The sequence below is a fragment of the Miniopterus schreibersii genome, assembly GCF_964146895.1.
Source record: "Miniopterus schreibersii genome assembly, chromosome: 1".
NCBI lineage: Eukaryota > Metazoa > Chordata > Mammalia > Chiroptera > Miniopteridae > Miniopterus > Miniopterus schreibersii.
Genome location: NC_138101.1, coordinates 85164549 through 85177439, shown reverse-complemented (window position 1 = coordinate 85177439; position 12891 = coordinate 85164549). Strand labels below are relative to the sequence as shown.

The 12891-nt window shown below is 37.1% G+C and overlaps 1 protein-coding gene across 1 annotated transcript in view; it reads left to right on the top strand.

Moving 5' to 3' along the window:
- Nucleotides 1-12891, top strand: part of MALRD1 (MAM and LDL receptor class A domain containing 1) — a gene marked incomplete at its 5' end in the record, with an annotated part of 544166 nt that overhangs the window by 428947 nt on the left and 102328 nt on the right. Inside the window, one exon of the mRNA XM_081144915.1 lies at nucleotides 5480-5743. Coding sequence (XP_081001041.1) covers nucleotides 5480-5743 — 264 coding nt within the window. The remainder of the gene's footprint in view (nucleotides 1-5479; nucleotides 5744-12891) is intronic.

Sequence of the window (12891 nt, the reverse complement as noted above, 5' to 3'; positions counted from 1 at the left end):
TCTTAACCTGTTTTCTGTTAAAACACATGAGAGCTAATGCTTATGTGCTTGTCATGTGACTTGTGCAATATAGGCAAGAGAACGATGACTTTAAACAACTTTTAGGTGATAGCTATAAATCCACATCTTTATTTTGCACTGGAGAAGCACTTTTGGGGAGATACTAGGGAGTCAGCATAATTTTATTGTTGGTACAGCCTTGAAGTAGCTCCAGTGTGCAAAGAGTAAATCAGTTGCAGACTACAACATGAGATACACTTTATTGGTGATCTCCACACACTTGAGACTTGTGGTCCATTTGAGAAACATTCCCCAAATCTGATGTAATAATTTAAAGTGTGTGTGTGTGTGTGTGTGTGTGTGTGTGTGTGTGTGTGCACATGTACTAAGCTTTCAGAACAGTCTTCTTCTTGCCCCAGCATCAGGTCTACACAATACCCTTAATCAGATATAGTCAGAGCCATTTTGAGTTAACAATAAAAAACACTTTTAAGTTAAATAATGAATTATGTTGTTAAATGAATCTGCATTTTCTTGGGGTATCTTTCTGCCCTCTTCTCTCTCCTGCGGTCATGGTCACCAAGGCTTCCTAACTCTTCTCTTCCTCTTTGGTAGTCTTTGGTATCATATGAAAATGATGCTCTCAGCACTGAATGTGCTATTTCACTTTGCTGGCCCGATGTAGGTGTTAGTTTTGTGCTGTGCTCTCCCACAGAGTAACACTCTCATGTAATGAACAACATGTATTTCCAAGGCAACTAACTAGGGTTAGAACTGATCTGGCACCATTTGCTCGTGGATTCACTGGCCTTGCGTGTCAGTGGGTGTGGTAAGAAATGGACCAATGTGCTTGACCAATCCATACTACGTTTTAGTAAAGTAGTATGTATTTTAAATGTTGGATTTTAAAAGGAGTTTAAAGAAACTAGAACATAGAAATTACAAAAAGAAAAGCAGTAAACACTCAGTACAGGCTAGAATATACGTTCTGAGAAATATTGGTTATATATACTTTATATATATGTTAAATATACTCTATTTTTTAAGAGAAGTTTTTGCTTTAAAGCAAAATTAAGTGGAAATTACAGAGAGTTCAAGTATACCCATCTCCCTCCACACCCACAACCTCCCTCATGATCAGCATCCCCCACCAGAACTGTACATTTATTACACTGGATGAACCAACATCGACACATCACTATCATGCAAAGCCCCTAGTTGACATTAGGCTTCACTCTTGGTGTTGTAATTTCTATGAGTTTGACAAATGTGTAATGGCATGTCTAATCTGTTCAGACTTCTAAACAGAATATTATAGAATGGGTGGTTTACAAACAACAAACACTCATTTTTCACAATTTCGGAGGCTTGGAAGTCCAAGATCAAGCTGCCGACAGATCTGATGTCCAGGAAAAAACTGCTTCCTCATAGACAGTGCCTTCTTGCTGTGTCCTCACAAGGTAGAAGGCGCAAGGGAGCTGCCTCCAGCCACTTTTACGAGGCCACTAATAGGGTCATGAGGGCTCTGTGACCCAATCACTTCCCAAGGCACCATCTCCAAATATCATGACCTTGGGGATTAGATTTCAGCACATGAAATTTGGGGAGACACAAGCATTCAGTCTATTGCATGGCATGTATCCACCATTACAATGTCATACAGAATGGCACTACTCTAAAAATCCCCTGTGCTCTGTGTACTCAACTATTCCTGCCCCTCAGCTCCTGGCAACCATTGATCATTTTATTCTTTCCACAGTTTTGCCTTTTCCAGAATATCATATAGATGGAATCAGACAATGTGTAGCCTTTTCAGATTGACTTTTTTCACTTAGTAATATACATTGAAGGTAGTGCTAAGATTTTTCAGTTTAAAACAGAGAACAATTAAAACTGTACATTTTTTACAAGATTGTATGAAAAGACATTACCTATAATAATTAGGTAAATCCATGTGCAACATTAAAATGTAAATACATTGATACTAAAATTTTAGGAAAAGTTCAGGAAAATTTCTTAACTTCTCAAAGAGAGACTATAGCAGGATACTTTCAATTCAAAAGATAAACACAGTACACTTTCCATAAGCAAGCAATTTATTTGAAATGAGGACTGGAGGAAGCTTTTATATTAAAAATAATCTATATGCAGAATTTTCATTAGATAAAACAAGAGACTTAAAAGAACTGTCGAGCCTACAGAGAAGGGCTTCCGGCTAAGAGTCTCCATAGACTCCCACAGGGGTGCACATTCATATTCCTCTTGCACAGAAATACTTCACTGGAAAATTTGAGAAGTGATTCAGGGGAGATTTAATTTTTAAGACAAGGTACATTTTGATGGTTGAATAGTATCTTTGATCGGGTTCCTAGGGACGTGGACTCTGATGCAAAGATTCCCATGTAGAAGGTTTATTGGAAATTCTCTCAGGAACAAGCCCTGTGAAGTGAAGGAAGCAGGACTGGTCAGTGGGAGGACTGAGCTGTGAGGCAGGTGCAATAGGGGCTGCAGTGGATGGGGAACTCTGGAGCTGTGCTGGCCCTCATAGCTGTCCCACATCGAGACATAGGGATTGGGTCATCTTATCCATAATTAACCAGTCAATGAATGGAGCTGTTCCTGTGAGGCAGCATACTCTTATTTATTTATTTTTAATTTTTTTTTTAATTTTTATTTTTAAAAATATGTCTTTATTGATTTTAGAGGGAGGGAGAGTGAGAGAGAGATAGAAACATCAACTATGAGAGAGTCATTGATCAGCTGCCTCCTGCATGCCCTCCCACTGGCAACAGAGCCCATAACCCGGTCATGTGCCCTGACCAGGAATCGAACCTCTATCTCCTGGATCGTTGGTCGATGCTCAACCACTGAGCCACTTCGGCCCAGCAAGGCGACGCACTTTTAGAGGGAAATTCCTGGAGCTGAACTCAGCTGTAAGTTGTCATCTGGTAATTTCCTGACTGTTGGGGGAATGAACACCTTAATCTTGTTGGAAGACAGAATCCATTATAGTCAGTACAAGACAGAATGCTTTAGAGAGAGCACAAGCTCCTCAGCTTTTTTGTAAAGAAGGGCCTAGAATAAGTGAGTTGTGAGCACCTTCTGATATAAATGGCTCTGAAATTTGATGACATTGCTACCTCAAAATAAAAGAGAGAATTTTGTTTTTTCATATCTAATGTTAGGAAAAAATATAAAGGAGCACACACACACATTTGAAATAGAGTGAGAAACATAGGAATTTGTGTTTGTCTTGGAATAGAGAAAATTAGTTCCCTCTTTTTTTTTTTTTTTTTTGGTTCTTTTTTTTTCCTCTTTTCAGAAAAGGTCTTAACTTAGCTAAGAAATAGGAATGTAGTTACTAAAGTTCATTCTAGATTTTCAGCACATGCAAAAAGTTTATTCAACTTTTTTAACCTTTGGTGAGTTCATAAAGATAAATGTTCAGTGCATAAAATATTTTAAAACATAAAAGTAAGGATGTCTACTCTTTCTTAAATGTGAGATTAATCTAACAAAAAGAATAAAGACAAACTATTTATCTGGTCATGGTTAAATATAAAAATTATGTATATATGAAGTCCAATTTACTTTCTAAGTTTGAATTTAGAATGTTGACATTGAAACACTGCAATTTTATATGCTTCAATGATCTTAGATAGTTAGGTAAGAACATGGTACTAATGTCTCAAAGTTTTTACTCCTCCCCTGATTAAATATGTTGGTTTCCAAGAACAGGCTCCCTAAGACACTGCATGGATCTCAGATACACAGAGTTAGATCATAGAGTTGGAGTGTAAATGCACTCTGAATATATCACCACTACTGAGTGGAGAGGGAGAGGAACTTTCATATTTCATTTTTTAAATGAATTCACATCACCTTTATATATAAAACAAATCATTCTCATAGAATTTATAAATAAAAAGTTTAAAAAGTCAAGAACCCAAAATAAACTGTTTTTGAACTGGTCCCCACTACTATTTTTTTCACTTAATATACTGATGAGCCCATCAACAACTGTCATAGAGACAATATGAAGAACAGTTCCACTAATATCCCAGCAAATTGATGCAGCCCTGTATATTTATTTACTTATTTATTTATTCATTTATTTTAAGCATGTCTTTATTGATTTCAGAAAGAGGAAGGGAGAGGGGGAGAGAGAGAGATAGAAACATCAATGATGAGAGTCATTGATTGGCTGCCTCCTGCACGCCCCGACTAAGGATCTAGCCTGCAACCCGGGCATGTGCCCTGACAGGGAATCGAAATGTGATCACCTAGAGCATAGGTCAATGCTCAACTGCTGAGCCATGTTGACTGGGCTGTATTTTTAGTTCCACTAATGTTCCAGAAAATAAGTACAGTGCTGTATATTCACATGTGTGAATATACAAGAGTCTGCTAATGCTTTAAGTTTTGACTTCAAGTTGACTTAAACCTTTGCTGCTGAATAGTTTCACATGATAAAAGTTTATCAGCTGGCACTGAATTTTTGGGCACTCAAATTTTATAGACCTCAGTATCCTCATCTGTAAAAATGGTTGGGTTTTGAACCACATTATCCTAAAAATTCCTGCTAGTGCAGTATCCTGGCTTAAACTATGATTTCACCTGCACTTTAAATATGGCAGCACATGGCCCTTGAGTTGAACTCAAGACCCAAGGCCAAAGTGCACTGCAACAAAACCAATGCAGACCTCTGCTTTTGTGACTCAACACTGACCATGTAGTAGGAGCCAAATTTCCCACATAGAGGCTACTAAGAGACAGTTAATAAACTCTATACTGATATAATAAAAAATTGCCTTAAATTCTAAAATTATTAGTGCAATTTTTGAAAGAACCTAACTTACTGTGTAAAAGTATCTTTACTCTCAAGGAAAATCTGATTTACTAATCAAATTTCAAGATCATGAATCAAAATTTTTCCTTTAATTTGAAAGTCCCATTTTTATGACAGTGATGCTCCTTATAAGAATGTTCTTGCCCTGGCGGAGTAGCTCGGTGGTTGAGCGTCAACCTAAGATCCAGGAGATCTCGGTTTGATTCCGTCAGGGCACATGCCAGGGTTGCGGGCTTGCAGTAGGGGGCGTGCAGGAGGCAGCCGATCAATGCCTCTCTCTCATCACTGATGTTTCTGTCTCTCTCTCTCTCCCTCCCTTCCTCTCTCTGAAATCAATCAATAAATAAGTGTATATATATATATATATATATATATATATATACACACACACACACACACACACACACATATATATAAAGAATGTTCTTTCCGAGATTAAGTTAAGACATTTTCTCTAATCACGTTTGTATGTTTTGCGGAGTTCATAGTATTCCTAATTGGAAATTAACTTAGTAATTATCAAAATGTTTCATGTTTATCCAAGAATAAATATATCTTACAATGTTTCATCACTAGACAGAGACATAACTTTCCTAATGCCAAAAATGACTTGACATGCTCTTTTTTCAGGTCCTGTCACAACACAGCCACCACCTTGTGAAGCTGATCAGTTTTCTTGTGTCTACACACTCCAGTGTGTCCCTCTCTCAGGGAAATGTAATGGACAGGAGGATTGCACAGATGGATCGGATGAAATGGATTGTTCTCTCAGCCCCCCTCCACAGCTCTGTGGTATAACGGAGTTCCAGTGCTCTACCCTGGAGTGTATCCCATCCCTCCTGCTATGCGATGGAGTGCCTGACTGCCACTCTAATGAAGATGAATCCAGCTGCTGTGAGTCATTTCACTAACTTAGTGTGCCAGGGAAGAAATGCTGTTTGGAAATGATCAAGAGAGCTTGACAGATAAAACAAAATTTTCTAGAATCCTACCATGGCCGTATCATCAATAACATAGTTGTTTGTGTTGTGTTTCTAAACAAAGCATGTAGCCCTTGCTTGGCATTTCTAGAAGCATTCTGTTTGTGCAGTCACCCTAATCTCTGTTAAACTTATCTGATTTCCTTTCTTACTTACATCTGAGTCATTCCTATGCGGATGGTCTTATGTATTGGTTATCTTTTTAACATGTTTGTGGAAATTGATTGAAGACAGGTAATTATCATTTCTTCCCACTATAAATGTTCATGAAGATGATCACACAATGTGCTATGGAAAAATATTTATTTCAGTGAATATATATAGGTAGAGGCTGGACCTGGACAACTTCCAGGTTGTCCTGGAAGTTACCCAGTGACATGGGTAAATATCATGTCATTAAGGATTCCTGTAAATGCTAAGGATATAGGCTTGAATCTCATCTTTGTCGCTAGCTGTGCGGCCTTGGGTAAGTTATTTGAGTCAGGCTCATCAAACATATAATACCTACCTTATAGGGCTGTGAGGATTTGAGAGAATACATGTAAAACCCCCAGCCCTTTTATTTAGCACCTCTATTTTTATTATAATTAGCCTATGTCAGATAGGAAAGGAAGAGTTTTAGTTAAGTAATTACACAAAACTTTAAGGCGAGCACATAATTGTGGTGGGATCCAAGCACCATTAATATTTTACTTAATTATTTGTTTATTTGCTTGGTGTTATATTAAACTCTATTTGTGTCAAGGGCTGCAGTTATAGAGCTTCATAAACCATATGTTAATGACCACAATTTTTTTAAAAATAGTAAAAGGCTATTTGGTACATAACCATAAGGGGTGAACATTGACAGAAATATAAGGCAATATCAGTGCCCTGTTTAGTGTAGGCATCTGGAATTATGGTAACTATTGGAAAGGGAGTAAAGATGAACGAAGGAAAAGGGAGACAGCTTTTAAATGTTTTAAAGGCTTCAGCCTTAACTGTAAAATAAAAAAAATTAAAAAGCTTTCAGTCTTAAATCAGTGAACTACTTTTCCTGGCTTACACTTAGAGATTGGTTTTCTATCTCCCTGTTATTAAATACAAGTATATTCTTTCTGTAATAAAGGCAGCTTGTCAAATCTTATAATATTTTCTTAGAGGCAGGGTAAACAAATGGAAATGAATAAAGAAGAAAAAGCCTGCTTAATTACTTAGCCCTGTTCCCATCAGGGCTTTCGTGTTATTTGGCCAATAGAAATCATGTTAAGTTCAATATAGTCATGTGATATTTAACTTTAAATAACAATGCTATTTAAAGAGAAGCTTAAGGAAGTACCGTATTTTTGTAGTTTTATACATTTGTTGGAAATTGGTGTTTGATGAGGTAGCAATATATGAAATTCTGCTCCCGAAGGGAAATAAGTCCACATTAGGAATAGACTGCTATCATGAGAGAATTGCCTCTGTTCATCTCTAAGATATTTAAGAGTTCTGACTCTGTAGGGTAAGTTGTGTGAAAATGAACATGCTAGAGCAAAATTACAGAATAAAAGCATCCAGTGATGGCTGTTTACCAAAAAATTGAAGGTATAATCATGGCTTTTTCTGGGCTGCTTATCTGCTGTTTTAGAATGACATTTTGCAAACTCACATTCATTCATTCATTTGTTCACAAACTTTCAATAGGAACACAATTTATGCCACATATTGTATTGGGCATTGATGATGCAGGTGGATATGGCATTGTACCAGCTCAGCTCATAGATACATTATATATTACTGAAGGAGATTGGTGAGTGATCGTTGGGAATTCCATGTGACAGGTTCTGGGACAGAGATAGACACAGGGTTATTGAATACATAGGTCACCCTCTGACTGTGGCGGTAGGGCGTCTGTAAACTTTAAAAAGAGCCAAATTTGGAAAGACAGGTAGTCATTAGGAAAACAGAGATGCTTACTTCCAGTGAAGAATGTTCCAAGAATAGTGAAAAGGTTCTTTGAAGCATATTTCATATAACTAGAGTAGTTCATGGAGAGACATGTAGAAATAAGTCTGAGAGTCAGGCAGGGACTGGATCTTGAGGAGACCTCCCTGTCATGCAGGGCTACGCAGCCCTGTAGGTGGTACATGGAATGGATTGGAGCAAGGAAGGAGGGCTGCTTAGGAGATATTGTAATCTAAATGCCAAGGGATTGATTAAATAATGGTGTGAGGTAAAGACAGGAATAGATTTCAGAGACATTCAGGTAAAGAGGAAGAGAAAGTACTCAAGAACAGTTTCCAAGTTTCTGATCTGGGCAACGAGACGGCGAATCTGCCGTTTCCTGAGCGAGGGAAAATAGGAAGAAGAGGACCTGTTAGGGTAGGATCGGGGCTTCATTTCTAAACATGTTGCATGTGTGGCTTCTGTGGCACAAGATCTATAAAGATACATGGCCGTCAGCATATGATGGTTAAAACTGTGGTGGAGGTGAGATAATAATGAATAAAAAGAAGGTGGCAGACAGAATCCTAAAAGACAGTTAAGAAAGCCAAACATTGGAGGACACCGAGATGTGGTCATAGACACCTCAGAGCAACAAAAGGAGACTGATAAACTTAAAGGTGGAACGCATTATCAGACAGTGGTCAGAGGTTGGAATGTTTTGGAAAGATTAGGCTTAAAAAAATATAGGTTGGGAGAAGCAAAAGGTAGTTTCTGGTGCTCTTAGGGAGAGAACTTGCTGTGGAATTGAGGGAGGAACTCTGAAGTCAGTCTTTTGCAGAGAAAATGGGAAATGGCACAGAGAAATCAATTATAGGCAACTGTTTCAATAAGCTGACATTTACTGGGATGTAGGTCAAAACAAGAGGTTTCTTTGGTTTGTTTGTTTTGAGAGGCTTGCACGTGTTTAAATGTTGTAGGGATTGGATTCTGAGATGTTTACAGTTTTAAGCAGGAAAATCAATAACAATTGATATTTGAAGGCCTCTGTTGCAAAATAAATGCTGTAGTGGTCAGAATGTTTAAACAAAATCTGTGATGAGTTCAACATTTAGAAATAGTTTGTATTTAATATTGTTTTTCCATTGGAAACATGTTGTTTTAATGAACCGAAGTGACACTTATTTTACCAAAAATATCCCTTTTCCCTTAAGAAATGAAGAAAAAACAAGTATAGTTTAGTTATGTGGGAAAATAACACAAAACTAGGAACATTCTTCACACTGACAGCAACCTGTTTACCAAGAAGATTTCATGAGATATCATATAATCAATATTCTGTCAAGAAATAGACAGCACATTGATACTGTAGAATATGAGAATATTTTAATAAAGGGCTTATTTACAAGGGATATAGTACACATAGGGAAACCAAATAGGATAGGCAGAATAGGGCTTTTATCACCAATAGACCAGAGCGCGTAAGAGGAGGAAACAGTTGTATGAACCAGGAATCAAGGAGGTTCATTTATGAAAAGTTGTGGTGTTTGGTTAAAGGGTGATCTCACAGCCTGTTCCCTTGTATTAATCTCCTGCTGGTGCTACCTATTTGCCAAACCTTAACAAAAGCCAAACCTAATCAAAATCCAAAGGGCAAAGATGCTTGTTAATGTGTCCATATAGTTTAATATCCCAGGGCCTAGAGCAGGTAAGGGAGGTAGAGAATTGCTCAGTGAGGCAAAGGAGGCCATCCATCAGTGATAGACAGCTGTGAGGAACAGGGAAGCGGATAATTTACCTACTTTGTGACTTTGATTTATCCCACTAGTAGTTGATACCTCCCTTGAAGCTGATTGAGCACCACTTACTGAACACTTGGAATGGGTCATGCTCCCAAGATTTGTAGATCAACGCTTTTTATCAGTATTGTTATTATCAACATTTAAATATGTTACTTATGATCTTAACGTCCTATGGTGCTTCTCAATAATAGTGTAAAGATCATCTTCTGCACGTGACATCTCCCCTTCTTAGAAAAGTGTTCCTTAGTTTATTCAACATTAAAATGATGCTGTGAAGTCTACTTTATAGAGGTATTGGAGAGTTAAGTGAATTAATATGCTAAAGTGCATAATACACGCATATTAAATTATTATTATCCTTTTCCCATTAAATTATTTTTATAGTTTTATTTAAAATTATTTAAACTGACAAGATATTTCAATAAGAGTAGTGGCTGGACTTAATTCCAGGTTATAGTAAATATCCTCCCTGCTTTGTGATAGGTTCATTTGGGCCTTGAAGGGCTGTAGCCTTCATGCTCATGGCCCGAAGACCATGGTTATTCTGCTGTTAGAAATGCTGATCAGCTGAACACTACTTTTTATTTTAATACTGAATAGGTTCACATCCATAGTCATACATGCTTTATTTGGGGTTTATTTTTTATGCAGCAATTATAATCTACAACAGGAATTTTGCTTTAGGGAAGTAACTCCAATGAAACATTCATAAATTGTTTATCTTTAATGTATCATCTACCTGAGTACCTGAGTGAATGAGCTAAAAGCCACACGATGCTCTGTGTTACTTAGCACACTTATGTAAGAAAGAAGATCGACCTCTAGGATGGTGACAGATTGAAATAAGCATTTTTATAGACATTAAAACATAATGTTTGAAAGTGAATGTGGCAGAAGTAGATATTGTCAAGGGAAACGTGAAAATCTTAGTTTCCTATAAATTTCATATATATGCCTAACCCATAGACATAGACAACAATGTGGTGATAGCCAGAGGGAAGAGGAGGTGGAGCTGAGGGGAGTTGGACAGAGTAGGGGAGGGGATGAGGACATTGCAATAATGTCAACAATAAAAATAAAGTAAAAAATAATACATTTTATATATAGCTTATTTGGACTAATTTTGGAATTTTTCTTTGTTGTATATGTATTAATAACAGAAGAGAAAAAGAGAGTAATGGTTTAATTCATTGTCCTGTATCTGGCAAAATGTCCTTTGATGTATATGTGTCAATAAATATTAATTGCATTCAATTAATATTTGCCACCTACATTTAAAAGGAAATTGATAAACACCCATTAACTTTGATGTTACACTATTTAAAATGCTCCAGAACTATGATTTTAGTTTTCAGTTTCATAAAGTAAAAGGTCAATTTTACTGTCTAAACTGAAAACTTACTATAAAAAGAAAAAAGAAAAACTTTTTATAAATTAAAACTTTTTTTTATATAGATATATTTTTATGTTTTTTTAATGCTGTTTGGGCCATAATTGAGAATTTATACCACTAATAGGTTACAGATTTTTATTGTATAGTCAACTTAAAAATAAGCTATCAGAACAAGACAGGGATGTCCACTTTCACCACTCTTATTCAATATAGTACTGGAGGTCCTTGCCACAGCCATCAGACAGGAAGAAAACATAAAAGGTTTCCAAATTGGAAAAGAGGAAGTAAAAGTGTCATTATTTGCAGATGACATGATATTGTACATAGAAAACCCTAAAGACTCCATCAAAGTACTACTAGATTTGATAAACGAATTCGGCAAGGTAGCTGGATACAAAATCAACATCCGGAAATCAATGGCATTCTTATACACCAACAGTGAACTTTCAGAGAGAGAAACTAAAAAAACAATACCATTTACCATTGCAACTAAAAAAATAAGATACCTAGGAATAAACTTAACCAAAGATGTAAAACACCAGTACTCGGAAAACTACATGACACTGAAAAAAGAAATAGAGGAAGATTTAAATAGTGGAAGAATATACCATGCTCATGGATTGGAAGAATTAATATCATTAAAATGTCCATACTACCCAAAGCAATTTATAAATTCAATGCAATTCCTATGAAAATACCAACAGCATATTTCACAGACCTAGAACAAACATTGCGAAAATTTATGTGGAACCAAAAAAGACCCCGAATAGCTGCAGCCATCTTGCGAAAAAAGAACAGAGTGGGAGGGATCACGTTGCCAAACTTCAAACTGTGCTACAAAGCCACTGTAATCAAAACGGCCTGGTATTGGTACAACAACAGGCATATAGATCAATGGAACAGAACAGAGGCCCCAGAAATTGACCCACGCCATTATGGTCAGTTAATATTTGACAAAGGAGGCAAGAGTATCCAATGGAGTAAAGACAGTCTCTTCAATAAGAGGTGCTGGGAAAATTGGACAGATACATGCAAAAAAATGAAACTAGACCACCAACTTACTCCATACACAAAAATAAACTCAAAATGGATAAAAGACTTAAATGTAAGTCACGAAACCATAAAAATCCTGGCAGAAAACATAGGCAGTAAAGTCACAAGCATCCCACATAGTGGAATTTTCACTGATACATCTCCTAGGGCAAGAGAAACAAAAGAAAAAATAAACATATGGGACTACATCAAACTAAAAAGCTTCTGCACAGCAAAAGAAAACAGCCTCAAAATACAAAGGAACCCCACGGTCTGGGAAAACATATATGCCAAGGATGCATCTGATAAGGGGCTAATTTCCAAAGTGTACAAAGAACTCATAGTACTCAGCAAGAGGAAGACCAACAATCCAATTAAGAAATGGGCAAAGGACCTGAATAGACACTTCTCCAAAGAGGGCATACGGATGGCCAAGAGACACATGAGAAAATGCTCAACGTTGCTAATCATCAGAGAGATACAAATTAAAACCACAATGAGGTGTCACTTCACACCTGTCAGAATGGCTGCCATCAACAAATCAACAAACATGTGCTGGTGAGGGTGTGGAGAAAGGGGAACCCTAGTGCACTGCTGGTGGGAATGCAGACTGGTGCAGCCACTATGGAAAACAGTAGGGAGGCTCCTCAAATAATTAAAAATGAAGCTGCCTTTTGACCCAGTGATCCCACTCCTAGGAATGTATCCTAAGAATCCTGAAACACTAATCAGAAAGAATATATGTACCCTGATGTTCATAGCAGCACAGTTTACAATAGCTAAGATCTGGAAACAGCCCAAGTGCCCATCAGTAGATGAGTGGATAAAAAAGCTGTGGGACATTTACACCATGGAATACTATGCAGCTGTAAAGAAGAAGAATGCCATACACTTTGGGACAGTATGGATAGACCTGGAGAAAATTAT